We start from the raw sequence: 12735 nt of genomic DNA on the forward strand, positions 1-12735 counted from the left end.
GTTTAGTTCTGGTTATTCTTGTATTTTTTATGGAACATAAAGGATTTGCTCTGTCATCAGTGTTTGGTCATAGCTGGTTGCCTTCCACTTAACCTTCAAGGTTAATTAACCCAAAAGGCATGTCCAAAAAATTACTGTTGATGTGTGTCCAAAAATGGGTTTCACTGAATGGAGAGATTGATCCATGGAACAGTTGTAATGTAATTTGTTTTCTGTGTATCAGATATCACTAAGGAAGAGTCCTTGAGATGGAGAAAATAGTTTAAGACCCATTCCGAGTCTCATTTTCCTTCATGACAGGGTGGTGTGTGCCATGCTGCTTGCCCTTAATCAGAGCTGCCAGTTTGGGCTAAATTGTAATTTGCAGGGAGTGGTTAAACTGAAACGTGGTTTTTCATTTCCTTGCCTAGTCTCTTCCTGCAAAATACCAAGGTTACTCCTTTTTAGGCTTTTTGTGGAACAGTTGGTCAATCCTGAGTTTCTTGTTGCCTTTAGTCTTCTATCCTCATTCTCTCAAACTGGTTGATGTACAGGGAGTTTGCGTCCCTGGGTAATTTGCATGAAGTGAACATTGTGATCTGCAGCCCAGCTGCTGTGCCAGGCCCTGAAATGACAACAGTTCCTGTCCAAGAAACTGACAAGAGCAAAAGACGCTTGCACACTGCACTGTGAATTTACTCTGATTTACTTGATCGGTAGGATGCTTTGAGTGGTTCAAAAATCTATCACAACAGAATTCATAGGATCAGACGTGTGATGTTCTACTGCCTTTCCATTCCCTGTGTGCTCCATCTGACACTTCTTTTTGTTCTTTTTCCCATTCATGCAGTCACCTAATGCTGGAGACAAGGATGACCAAATGTTGACGGTAGGCAGCAATTACACATCTGAGCATTTGTTTCTCAGGAGGGTGGTGAGGCAAGCCTTGCTTTGGTTTGGCATGCATCAACATTCTTCTAAATTGCTGGGATTTCTTTCTCCTCCTATACCGTAATAGAGTTTAAATAATTTTTTTCCAAAGATAAAGCAGTGAACTGATTTTCTTTATTGGTTTCAATAATTTCTCATTTTGTATGTGTCTGACACCAAAGGTTAATCCGTGTATTATAGCCAAGTATTATTTTCTTCAGTGTTGGTTTTTTCCCTCTAATTGGATTTCAGGGTCTTACTAGTCAGTAGTCTGTTGGCTCTCACTATCCTTTTTATTGAAACAAACAAACAGCCACAAAACAGTCTTACTCTATGAGATACTATGAGATATATACAATGCATCGATTATTGTACTAGACAATTGCATGGGGAACAGAACCTCAGAGTATGTTTTATATTTCATTAAAAGTGTGCAAAAGGTGCTTGTGCACTAGATCCATTGCTGTAGATGTCTGTACTGCCTTACCACACTCAATGTCTTTTTGCCATGAGACTTTAATGGATTGAACCAAAGCGAGGAGCATGTTCCACTGTGATGACTGCCATTAAAAAAGAGTATTGTCTGTGCTTTTTCTCCATAGTTTTGATCATATGCATGTTTACAGTGTACCAAAGTAGTAAAAATTATAACTTACTTCAGGGATTCAAACAAAAGGTTCTACAAAAAACCAAAATTATTAATTCTTCCTGATGCTAGTATGAGGTTTTAATTTTCTTAACACTTTATGAGTTTTCAGAAAGAAGGATTCTTTTTTCCCTGTTTTTTTCTTGAGTCCTGGGAGACTAATGGCTGTTCTGATGATCTGTGCCCTCCAGAGAAATTGTCTATGCTTATGGCAATGGTGGATACTGTCTGTAGTTTAATATAGTCTGCTGTAGGCGATGGTTCAAAATGTTTCATTGTGCAGTGAGATGTGAGATTAATTCATACTGTTTCAGACATCTTTCCAGACAAAAGACAAAAACCCCTAAATTCCTCACCATATTTTTTACCCTAGACCAAGCCACGTCTCCAGCGGGGAGGAAGCTCTGCATCTCTCCACAACAGTCTAATGAGGAACAGCATCTTCCAGCTCATGATTCACACACTTGATCCACTTGCTGAAGGTATGCCTATTAATTTGGTTTTTTTACTTTCCTGATGCAAAAGCAAACAAAATCTTTATTTTTCCTTTCTCCACTTGAAACTGTTTTTTGCAGTTCTCTTGCTTTCATCAGTCTTCTCTGAATGTGTCTGGGTTTTCTGAGAGAGTTCTTCACTTTTATAGTGATACACATACTCCCACCAAGACTTTCAACTTAGGAAGTGTGTTCATTGCAGTGAAACTAGAACTGATCATTTGGTCGATGCATATTATAACTACTGATTCTCCTCTCTTCTGGCTTCAGCAGCAATGTAAAAGTTACAAAAACTCTATCATCCTGTACTTTCATAAAGATTTTTGTTTGTTTTCCTCCCTGGTTTTGATTATATTTTTTAAAAATGTCAAAATGGTGGATAATTTGTCATGTGGACTGTAGAAAAGAATGAGATTCTGTTGATTTGACTTCAGGTGGTTTAACACTGACATTAATAAAAATGCAGCAAACATACCTCTGTATTACATGTATGTAAATGGTTCACTTGCTTTATCCAAGTGTGGTGTGATTTGGCTTTGTGACTGTGGGGTGATCTGACTCTCATATTCTTGTAGAAGAACAACAAAAATTCAGGGCCGTGTGTTATTTGGTGTCTGTAGGACTTCTCTTGCTGCAGTAATAGATGTCTTGAGAAACAGCACTTGTGAAGGAATAGGGAAGGACTAAAGAGACCTAAAATATCACTGACAGACCTTTCAAACTTCAGTGACCAAAAGCTATATATAGCGCTTCACATGAGCATACATGACAGATTGAAGACTACAAGAAAGCTAGAATTGTTGACTGGAGTGCAATTTGAACCTAGTGGAAATTGAGAATAAGATCATCTCTCAGGTATTTTTCCACTGCTCAAGCTTATTTCACTTGTTTCCCATACATAGCTTGTTCAGTGTTCAGACCTGTCTACTTTTCTGCTGTAGTAGGCTTGCAGTGTGTAGTGTGATCCAGAGGCTTCCCCCTTCATGACAGTGAAGGGCAACAGGGGTTTAAAATCTGAAATTCATGTTGGGAGAGATAAAAGCCCTACGCTTCTGAAAAATAGGTATTAATTATAATTAAGTTTGTCAAGTAACTCAATCCTGGTTTTCATTATGTCAGTAAAATTATTGAGATCGATGTGGATCGATAGAGATGTTTGCAATGCATAAATATTATTTAAAGTAATCCAGTAACATTTTCTTCAGGATTTCTTTGCACATAATACTTCACTGTTTACAGATTTTTACCTTTGCAAAGTCTTACATTTGTCCTGGAAGTAATAGTATTTTAAAAGATGGGAATATAAATATGTTGTGGCCTTCAAGTAAGTGCAAGACAGTAGCCATTTCATTATCTGGACATTTCATTAAAAACAACAGACTGAGTTAAAATTTGCAAAGGGGAAAAAGAATCACATACATTTACAGTAAACACTGTGTTTTAATGCAAAACTTCCATGAAGAAATGGCCAAAAAACTGCTGGAAAATAGCCTATGTGTATGCAGATATTTACGTTGTTATATATAATGAAGCCAGTATTTCAAGCTTTTGCTGACTTTACAGAATTCAAATTTTAGTTCATGAGAGCATGAAAGTGCAATTCATTCAGTAATTTGTTTTTGCGCATGGAGCTCTGGTTTTAGCTTTTTATAAATAGACCTATGGCTGTAGGAAAAATCTGAAAAAAATGCATCCATGTTTCTGTCACACATTATTAACCTTTTCTGAGGCACCACTTCATTTGTACACAGACTTGGCTTTCAAGATCTTTTGCACTGCAGGCAGTTTGGAGGGCAAACATGAGGAGTATTGGATATCTTCACTGAACACTCATGTTGTTTCCTGAGATTTTAAGCTTTTAAGTGTCCATATTCATTATTCTGTATTCAGCTTGCTCTGTAAACTTCTGTGAAAGAAAAGATGTTTTAGTTTGATGTAAATACTGTGGCTGGTTGAGGTAGGTAATACTAGTTAATAAATTTGGATGTCATTATATTTCAATCTTTCATTCATTTAAAAAGCACGTGAGAAAATGGATGTGGGTACCTACTATATACAGTATTATTTATCCATTTGGATCTGTATGAATTTTAACCTACCAAATTCTCACCATGTTTTTGTGTTTTGATCTACATGTTCATAATGACATTGAAGAACCAAATTGGTGCATTATCTTTATTTTAAGAGACTTTTGCCATGCTAGCTAAGTAATTTTTTAAGCTGATAGCATTTAATTGTTACAAATAGAAAGGAATTTATTAAAAGTGTCTGAGAAATGCAGTCCTTTGCTCTATAAACCCATCATTTGGGGAGATGTAAAGATGTAAAGGATTACCTGTTGCCTTCTCTGGCCTATGTGGCTCTCTCCACTTTACACACCCTTTCCTCTACAAAAACACCTCAACAGTTTTGAGTTTTGTGTAAGCAAAGAAAATTAGCTCTCTTGCACTCATATAATGAATGACCATGGACCTGGTGCATGACCTGTGAGGCTGAAGGGTTTCTTCCAAATCCTTTGATGCAAGTGTGGATCAGACTCAAAGGAATAGCAGAAAGATGTTCTGAGCATTTTTCAGTCTTATTTTAGCCAGCTTAAATTTCCTCATTATTTCTGCCAGATGATGGCTTAGATCATTAGGTCAAAAACATTGCATCATTTGCTGAATTTGTTAGATTTGCAGAAACAGTTTATGAAAGCATTTAAAAGTGCCACTCTCAAAGGAAAAAATTTGAAAGGTGTCTGTCAAAGCTAACATGTACACAGGAACTCTGGCACCTCCTGCACTTGGGCATACTCCTGACATCTTCCACCTCCTTCTCCTCACATTTCCTTTTCCTGCGTTTCTCTAGCATTTACTTCTTTGCCTTTCTCATATTGGATCTCACTCACCTGTACTCACCTTCTTTCAGCCTTCTCCGATAGGATGGCTTCCTCAGTACCTCCCGTCTTTTTGGACTGCTGGATCCATGAGTCAAATCACTTCCCAATCAGACACCAGCAACACTGCAGCTGTCACAGCCAAGTGTGCTGTGTTTTCAGTGGCTGGAAAAGCATGGATCAAGTCTGGGAGCTCTGCTTGATTCTTGAGAGCTTCTAGATCAAATATTGCCTTTAGAAGTTACATTTTTAATTTTTGCACTGCAGCTGGGAGACCCAGCTTTTCTTTCTCTTTAAGTCAATAAAAAATTTCACAGTTACATTCCCTTGAATAATTGCAAGGGAAATGGGGGCATCAGAAGACACACTGCACTGTCATTTTGGAGTGTGGGTTTTGCAAGGCTGACAGAGAAGAAGTCCCATCTGCATCCTCATGGTAGCAAAAGCAGTGTAGAGTGTATAAACAGGCCATGTGACTATTGAAGATCAGCTTGACCTACACACCATTGTTACTGCATTTATTATTATTCTGCATTTATTATTCAATGTATTTATAGAAAACCAGCGCATCAAAGTTACTTCTGAATAATTCATTTGTGAAGTCAGAACCAACCTCTACAGCAATTGAAAGCATCTTAAAAATGCACTTGATTGCAAGTAGGGTAACATGAAATGAGAGAGTAAGATTTACTTTCCACAAGATGTAGATAAACAGAGCAGTCCCAATATACTATTACACACTTGTGAACCTGTCTTTCCTTTTCCCTTTTCACACAAATGTAGTTTTTCATGGCTTGTGCTTGGCTTATGAAAGCCAGCTTGCAAACTCTCCAGAACCAGTAGGCTTGCAAGGTGTTCAGCCCACCTCTGACAGATGAGTAATATCTGAGATCAGCGGGAGCTGCTGGATATTTGGCGCTTTGCACTCAGGCAAGTGTGCAGTCATGCTGTGGATTTAACAGTCTAGACAATGAAGGCTTCTCCCCTTCAAATCTTTGTCTCAGCATAAAGCTTCTAAGAAGATAAGAATTCAGCCACTCTATGAGGTGAATGTGTAGGATATTTGTTAATGGGATGTGAACTTTACATTACAGCTGAAAGCTCATCATTCATTAAAAATATAAATATCTATATGATACTAGGTTTTTGTTTGCCTTTTTCTTACTACAGAAATAATGACCTTGATACAGATCATTTCCTGAGGATTAAGATTAATGACTGCCTGTGCATCAGGCTATCATCAACTCTCAGCCAGTCATTAATCCCCAGGAAATCCTATGCCATATTTGCTTCTGCTTAAGTGCTAGTCTGGCAATCCAGCTGAGTAGTCAGCTGGTCTGTTCATAACATTACCGGTATGAATTAGGATGGCATCATCTGACCTGCTGTGTTGGTCAGGCCCCAATCCAAAATCCAAGCAACTTGAACATAAATCATGAAAATCATTGATCATTTGTAGCTGTTTCCTTCTGAGTCCTGTACCTCAGATACCTTTGTCCTAGTTTTGAAAGGGATATTCCTGGGTTATGAAAGTGTAGGTTTTACAAAGATCTCTTTACATTTTTTGACACAAGATGGCTGCTGTTGTGCAGTGGGAGCAGGACAAGAATAAGATGGTAAGTATTTTTTATGAAAGTGTCTGCCATGAATAGTTATCCTACCTTCTCCCTATAAACTGTAGGTTGCTCTAAAGATGATTCCTTCAGGAGTGTGGAGGGAGCGTTTTCTCTCTGGAGGCTTCTACAGGTACTCTGTTGAACAGGGAATATGCCAGCAGTGAAGGGAGGATTTAGAGCACCAGTGCAATCTGAGGCTACTTTGTTTTTCTTGCACAGCTTTATCAGGGTACAGGCAGAATGAGATCTTTTCATTATCATAGCACCCCTTTTCTGCCTGCTGATAAGGTGCCACAAGCCAGCAAAACATCTCCCACAAGTGAAGATTTAGCTGGTTGCTGACTTTCTTGCTCCTATGTGACAAGGCTATAACTCATATGCAAATGCCATCCTCTGCATGAAAATGAGTGTGATATAAATCTCTGTCATGGCCTAGTCCCCAGTGAGAAGTAGGTATCTTTGGCAATTTTCTCCTATTCCCATCTCGAGTCCTATTTCCAAAATGGAAAACTACAGGATGTACTTCTGCAGAAAATGAATTGTTTATCTTATATGCTGTACTTTTTTTTAAGATATAAATATGGTGCATGTTATTGGTGAGAAAAGTAACCTTCTGTTACATAAAGCTGAGCTTACAATTCTGTCACTTCCTTCACTGAACATGGAAAAATACAGTAATGTCACTGTTCTGACAAAAAGAAATGAAATCTGCATTCATACTTCTCAGGAAAATAAAGAAGAATGTGTTCCTCAGGGTTTTTGACATAGTAGTGAATTATTTATAATTGCTTGCTAGATGCTGTTGTGTTCCTAGGTACTGGTCTTAAGAATTTTCCAACTTTTCCATTCACCTCAAACTGTTCCGCTTCATTTGCTGCTGCTACTTGGGTACTTTTCTTAGATGTCATGGAAACTGTCAGCTCACCCCAAAGACAGCTGACAGAGGTTCAATAACCTTTGCCTGCACCGTCACTCAGCAGGCTCCCAAATTTGGTCTCATTTTGCAAAAAAACTTATGTTCTTACTCTTCCCATGGCCTAGGCGAGCTGCACCATCATGTCTGTGCTCACTGCCATTGGTGCCATTGGAAACCTTGTTTGCCTGAAGCTGTTTATTTGCTATATCCTCAGAGAAGTAAGGCCAGGCAGCTCAGCTTACACCAACTCATGGGCAATGCTCAGCTCCTGCATTGCTGAAGTCACCTGAGCACTTCCACTTTCCTCAACTCCAGAGCGTGGATCTCAGAAGTCTTTTTCAACCTTAACAATTCTTTGATTCTGTGGTGCTGCAGGACTTGAGTGCACTTCCTAGCACCACACCAGAGAAGAAAGAAATATATCTTCAGAGCTATATAAGCACAAAAGTATTTTATTTAACATGAAGAAATATGCAAATTAGACAAAATTAATAAAAGTAATTATGTATGTTATTAACTACCTCTGCTTTAAATCTGTCATCATTCTTGAGCATCCTTTAGGCATTCTCCTAGGCTTGCAAAGAAGCTGAGCGTCCTTCTTCTTGCACCCTTGTTCTTACCCAGCTTGTCCTTGGTTCCTCTTCTGGCCCATCAAGAAAAAGCAGTTCTCTGAGCACAGTGCTTAGACCATTTTGGCTCTCCTCTCTGCTGAAGACTGAAATGTTTGCAAGGGATTCCTGCCAGAGAGGATGGGGCCTCCCTGCCAGGCTCACATACATACTAGTAGCTGTTAATTATAGTATAGTGTCTTCTCTTTAACTCCTTCCCATGGTATTTCAGTCTGATATGATGATGGGAAACAAATAAAAAGGACAATTAGGCTAACCTTCAAACTGTAGTGTCAAGTCAGGCAGATACTCATACTCTCTTCATGCATCTAGCTTTCACAAAATTGATGTGGTTTTCTTCATGTAGATTGAAAGGGACTTCTTGCATTACAGAATCCAGCTAGTCCAGTCCCCTGCTCAAGTAGGATCAACTCTAGCAGGTTGATTATGACAGCTTCCAGTCATGAACAAATGGAGACTCCACGGTCTTTTTGGGAGACCCATTTCAGTGTTTGCCCATCATCCCAATAGGTGCTTTTTTTTGTGTCTGGATGGAATTTTCTGGTTTTGAGTTTGTGTGCATTGGCTCTTCCCCTGTCAGTGGGCACTTCTGAGGGAAGTGTTACTCCCTTTTGTTCTTTCTGTCCCATCAGGTGCTTATACACGTGGATAAAATGTCCCTGAACCTTCTTTCCTCCAGGCTGAACAGTCCTAGCTCTCTCAGGCTCTCCTCTTATGAGAGATGCTCCAGTGCCCTCATGATCTTTGTGGCCCAGTGCTGGACTTGTTCTGGTATGTCTACAACTGTCCTGTACTGGTGAGGCCAGGACTAGTCCCAGCACCCAGATATGTCTCATGAGCTCTGGTGGAAGGACAGTATCATGTCCTTGACCTGGTGGCAGTGCTTTCTGTAGTGGAGCACCCTAAGGGTGCTGTTGGTCACCTTTGCTTCAGTGGCACTTTTCTAGCTTTCAGTGGCATGACTCTCCGCAGAGTCATTAGCAAGAAGAAAGCATTTTCCTGGGGGAGGTTTCAAACAGCCAAATGAGATAGGTGAAGCAATGAGACACATCATTCTCCAGCAAGGTCTTCTTTCACCTTCCTCTATGTTTCGACTACAGTAGAGACCACCAAAATTGTGTTCCTAATTTAGATATCTGAGGTTCCATGATAATGTAGATGAGATGAGTATATTAAAAGTATCTTGGACATCAAACACCCCACACTGCCAGAGTCAGCAACAGTATAGATAGAGTAGAAACCTATATGGGTTATATGCAGCTAAAAGCAGGCCTATTTAAATAGGCAGGGACAGTATTTTAGATAGCTCATTTAATATCTGTCAGAAAGAGAGAGAGAGAGAGAGAGAGAGAAATTATAGAGCTGTTTCCCCCAGTACTACTTAGGACATCAAAACCAAGAATGGATAGCAGTTGTATTTACAAACTTCCATGTAACACTCAGAAGATATGAATGTCACTGTAACAGCTGTGGAACCTTAGCTGTCTACAAAAATTTCTGATTTTGGCATAGAGAAAAACAGTGTCTTGGGCTAGTGAAGAGAATTCTATTATGAGGTTTTGGTTCAGCAGATTTTTTTATATGTCAATCATAAATATATGTTGACAATGAAAGAAACAGACTTTTGAAGTCTGAATTATTTTACTGAGTGGATCATTTTAGCTTACATACAGGAACCAATTCATTCTTGTCATACTTTGGGCATGTTGGTCTTGCTTTTTCTAGATGAACAGAGGCTGCACTTCCATGACTATAGGGTGAGTGGGCTTGCAACTTTTATCCTACCCACAGATATTAAAAATTGGCTATGTTTTTGTTACACATAACTTTGTGGGCAAAGAAAGCCTTGCAGATTTCTCTCAGAATGGGCAGTTCGATGGGAAAATGTAGCTCTTTGTTATGATGCTCTCCAGCTGTGTAGCACTAAGTGTCAGATCTGCTTATCTTCAGAGGTTCCCAAAATTCAGAGAGAAGGCACAACTCATTGTTGCATTAGGTTCCTTGAGATTTCTAGTTACATAAAATTGAAGCATAGGTTTCGCTTTAAAATCAGTATTGATCTTTGTGGTTGGAAAATTTAAATACTAGACGTTTTCTGATGCCTTTTTAATTTAGTTTTGAATCTGAAATCTAATCCTTGTGGTTGTTTTGTTGTCAGTTTTCACAACAATTTATTTCTGCATGCCGTGTTTTGTTGTTTTAACTATAACCTATTCAAGCTGTTCACTGCAGGCAGAATTCTTGTTTCTCTTCTCCATAATATTTTCCAGTGATGCCCTGTTCTTCAGATAGCATATTCTTCTTGGGATTCCCTACAGAGAATGCAAGGAAGACATGAATATTTAAACACAAGCATGATCCCAGCGCAGGGTACAGCTGTCCTGACTATGTATTTACATGCGTAATGGCTTTAGCTTCATTATAAGTTTCTTCCCAACTCGAAGTTTCTTTGTTAAAAACATGAACAACAAAGAATGTAAACAATTTATAGATCTGTACAGGCCAGGGAATAGTAGTGGCTGTGAGGGACTTTCCATTGAAGCTGAAAATGGGAGATTTCCTTTAGTGCAGTTTGCACATGACAGATGACTTCATCCTCCAGATTGGTTGGATTTTATGACTGGCTAGTGAAAGAATGGCATGCTGTCCTTCTGTTATTCTCTTAGGATATGCTGGAAAGTAAAACAGCTGAAATTTATTCATTGGAGTTGCAGATTTCCAGTACTCTACAGTGCTTGGCCCAACAGACACTCGAGGAAATCCTGATCCCGCAAGAATCAGTGGTTGAACTCCCAACATCATCAGCATGATGAGGTTTTCACTTCTACACCTTGGAATTCCTATTTCCATGAATATTTGAAAATTGTTTGAAGGTAAATACCATCTTTAAAGGAACTGTGTTTGATCCAGGCTGAGTCAATTCTGTTGTATTGGTTGTCTTTGGTGTTAGTACATTCTAGATGTTTGGCTCTTCTTCAAGAGTTTGATGGCAGATGGCACAAAGGTATCTTAAGAGTGAAGAGGAAACAAAGCTCTCATGAACAAAGAATTTCATGCTTTAATTTAAGAAAAATAAAATCACCTAAAAATATCAAAATCTGGGCCTGACATACAATAGTAATTTAATTTACTTTCTGCTCCATTGCATATGTCATTGATCATCCCCTTAAAAATATCTGCTCTTCAGCCCATACAGTTAAAACCCTGACAAATTTCCTTTTGTCACCACAAGAAGATTTGTTAGATGATAAGGACTGAAAACACTGCATTTTCACTCTTAATTTTCGATGTTGCACTAAGAGCAAAGTAATAGGTAGATTTAGCTTTTGGATGTTATCATTATCTTAAGCTGCCCAGAACTCTACTGATATAATTGTATAAATTTTTAGTTATATTTCTATTCACACTCCAAGATAAAATTGCAATAAACCAATTACATAAGAGCGGACTACTCTAAAAAAATTATTTTCAGGGCAAAACCACCTAGAGTAAAAAACAGGGCAAGGACACATGAGGAGAGAGAACAGGAATAGAAGGCTTGCAATTTAAAGAGAAGATGAAAGGTGATCACATGTGTTATTAGAGCTCAGATACTCAGTAGTAAATAATTTAGTTACTCCCAATGTACTGCCCAATAGCCAAGTACCTGAAAGACTTCATTTATATTATTTTGTTGATTTGTTTAGGAGTGTTAAAAAAGCAGTACTCGTAGTAATATAAGCAAAAAACATACAATTCTGAAATTCAATGTAATTTTTTTACTGTATTAGTTAGATCCAAAAAGGGTCTTTTTGTATTTTCCACAGAAACAGCTCAGTGGCAAAGCCTCCATTTTTGAAGAACGGGCAGCTGGAAGGCCCACAAGTAAAAATGTAGGGTACAACATCTGATTACCCGGTTGTAGTAGGAGAATAAGTATTTTGCTTTTTAAAAGAATATTCGTTTTCTCTCCTCTGCATTCTGCAATGATATGACATACAAACTCCCACAGCAGTGGCAGTCTATCCCAGATTTGATATAATTACTCAGAAAGAAAGTTAAGAGGTTTCTGAAGCTCATAAATGGTAAGAGTCAGAATAAGATGAGATTCACGGGAAAAAAAAAATCAAATAATTCTTCCTTTTTAAAATTCCCAGTTCCTGAAAGCCTTCAGTTGGTGGGATTTTTGTGTATTTTGCCTCAAATAGTGTATGTACAAAGGCATTATCTTTTATTAAAGATCTGTTAGAGGTTAGGACTCTAATTTTAAACCTGTAATGTTAATCTTCACTAGATCTTTCACAAGTTCTTAGCATCAAGAGATCTTTGTTCCTAATCTAACATCATTGCTGAAACCAAATCAAATTTTGATTCTAATTTAGTTTGGATTGTCACTACAACCTATCTAGAACAGCTCTTAAAGTTGCTTCCTTTTTCTGTTTATGGATAAGACTCTGATCATCTTACTGAATTTTCTCAAGACCATGACATCTAGAAGAAAAAACAGTAAAGACATCCTTGTCCTCCTTGATGTTATGAATTCCTCCAACTCCTTTGGCCAGTTTTTTGGCCTTCTTTTTAAAAAATGCAAATAAAAAAAGGACATCCTGTTAAGCTTGATGGAAATAATAACTGTAAATCAGAGGTCTTATCAAAAAGATGGGAAGG

At 38.3% G+C, this 12735-nt stretch overlaps 1 protein-coding gene across 5 annotated transcripts in view; it reads left to right on the forward strand.

Annotated features, from left to right (window-relative positions):
• Positions 1–12735, forward strand: part of SLC24A2 (solute carrier family 24 member 2) — a 114977-nt gene that overhangs the window by 56292 nt on the left and 45950 nt on the right. For 4 of the 5 annotated variants that reach the window (XM_042012796.1, XM_042012798.1, XM_042012799.1 and 1 more), the window contains exons 3-4: positions 830–868; positions 1929–2037. In XM_042012796.1, the coding sequence (XP_041868730.1) occupies positions 830–868; positions 1929–2037 (148 nt within the window). The remainder of the gene's footprint in view (positions 1–829; positions 869–1928; positions 2038–12735) is intronic. The other variant, XM_042012800.1, reaches the window with a different exon arrangement.

The sequence above is a fragment of the Corvus kubaryi genome, unplaced genomic scaffold (assembly GCF_017639235.1).
Source record: "Corvus kubaryi isolate FWS band 111438036 unplaced genomic scaffold, C.kubaryi_AGA036_p1.0 split1-37296, whole genome shotgun sequence".
NCBI lineage: Eukaryota > Metazoa > Chordata > Aves > Passeriformes > Corvidae > Corvus > Corvus kubaryi.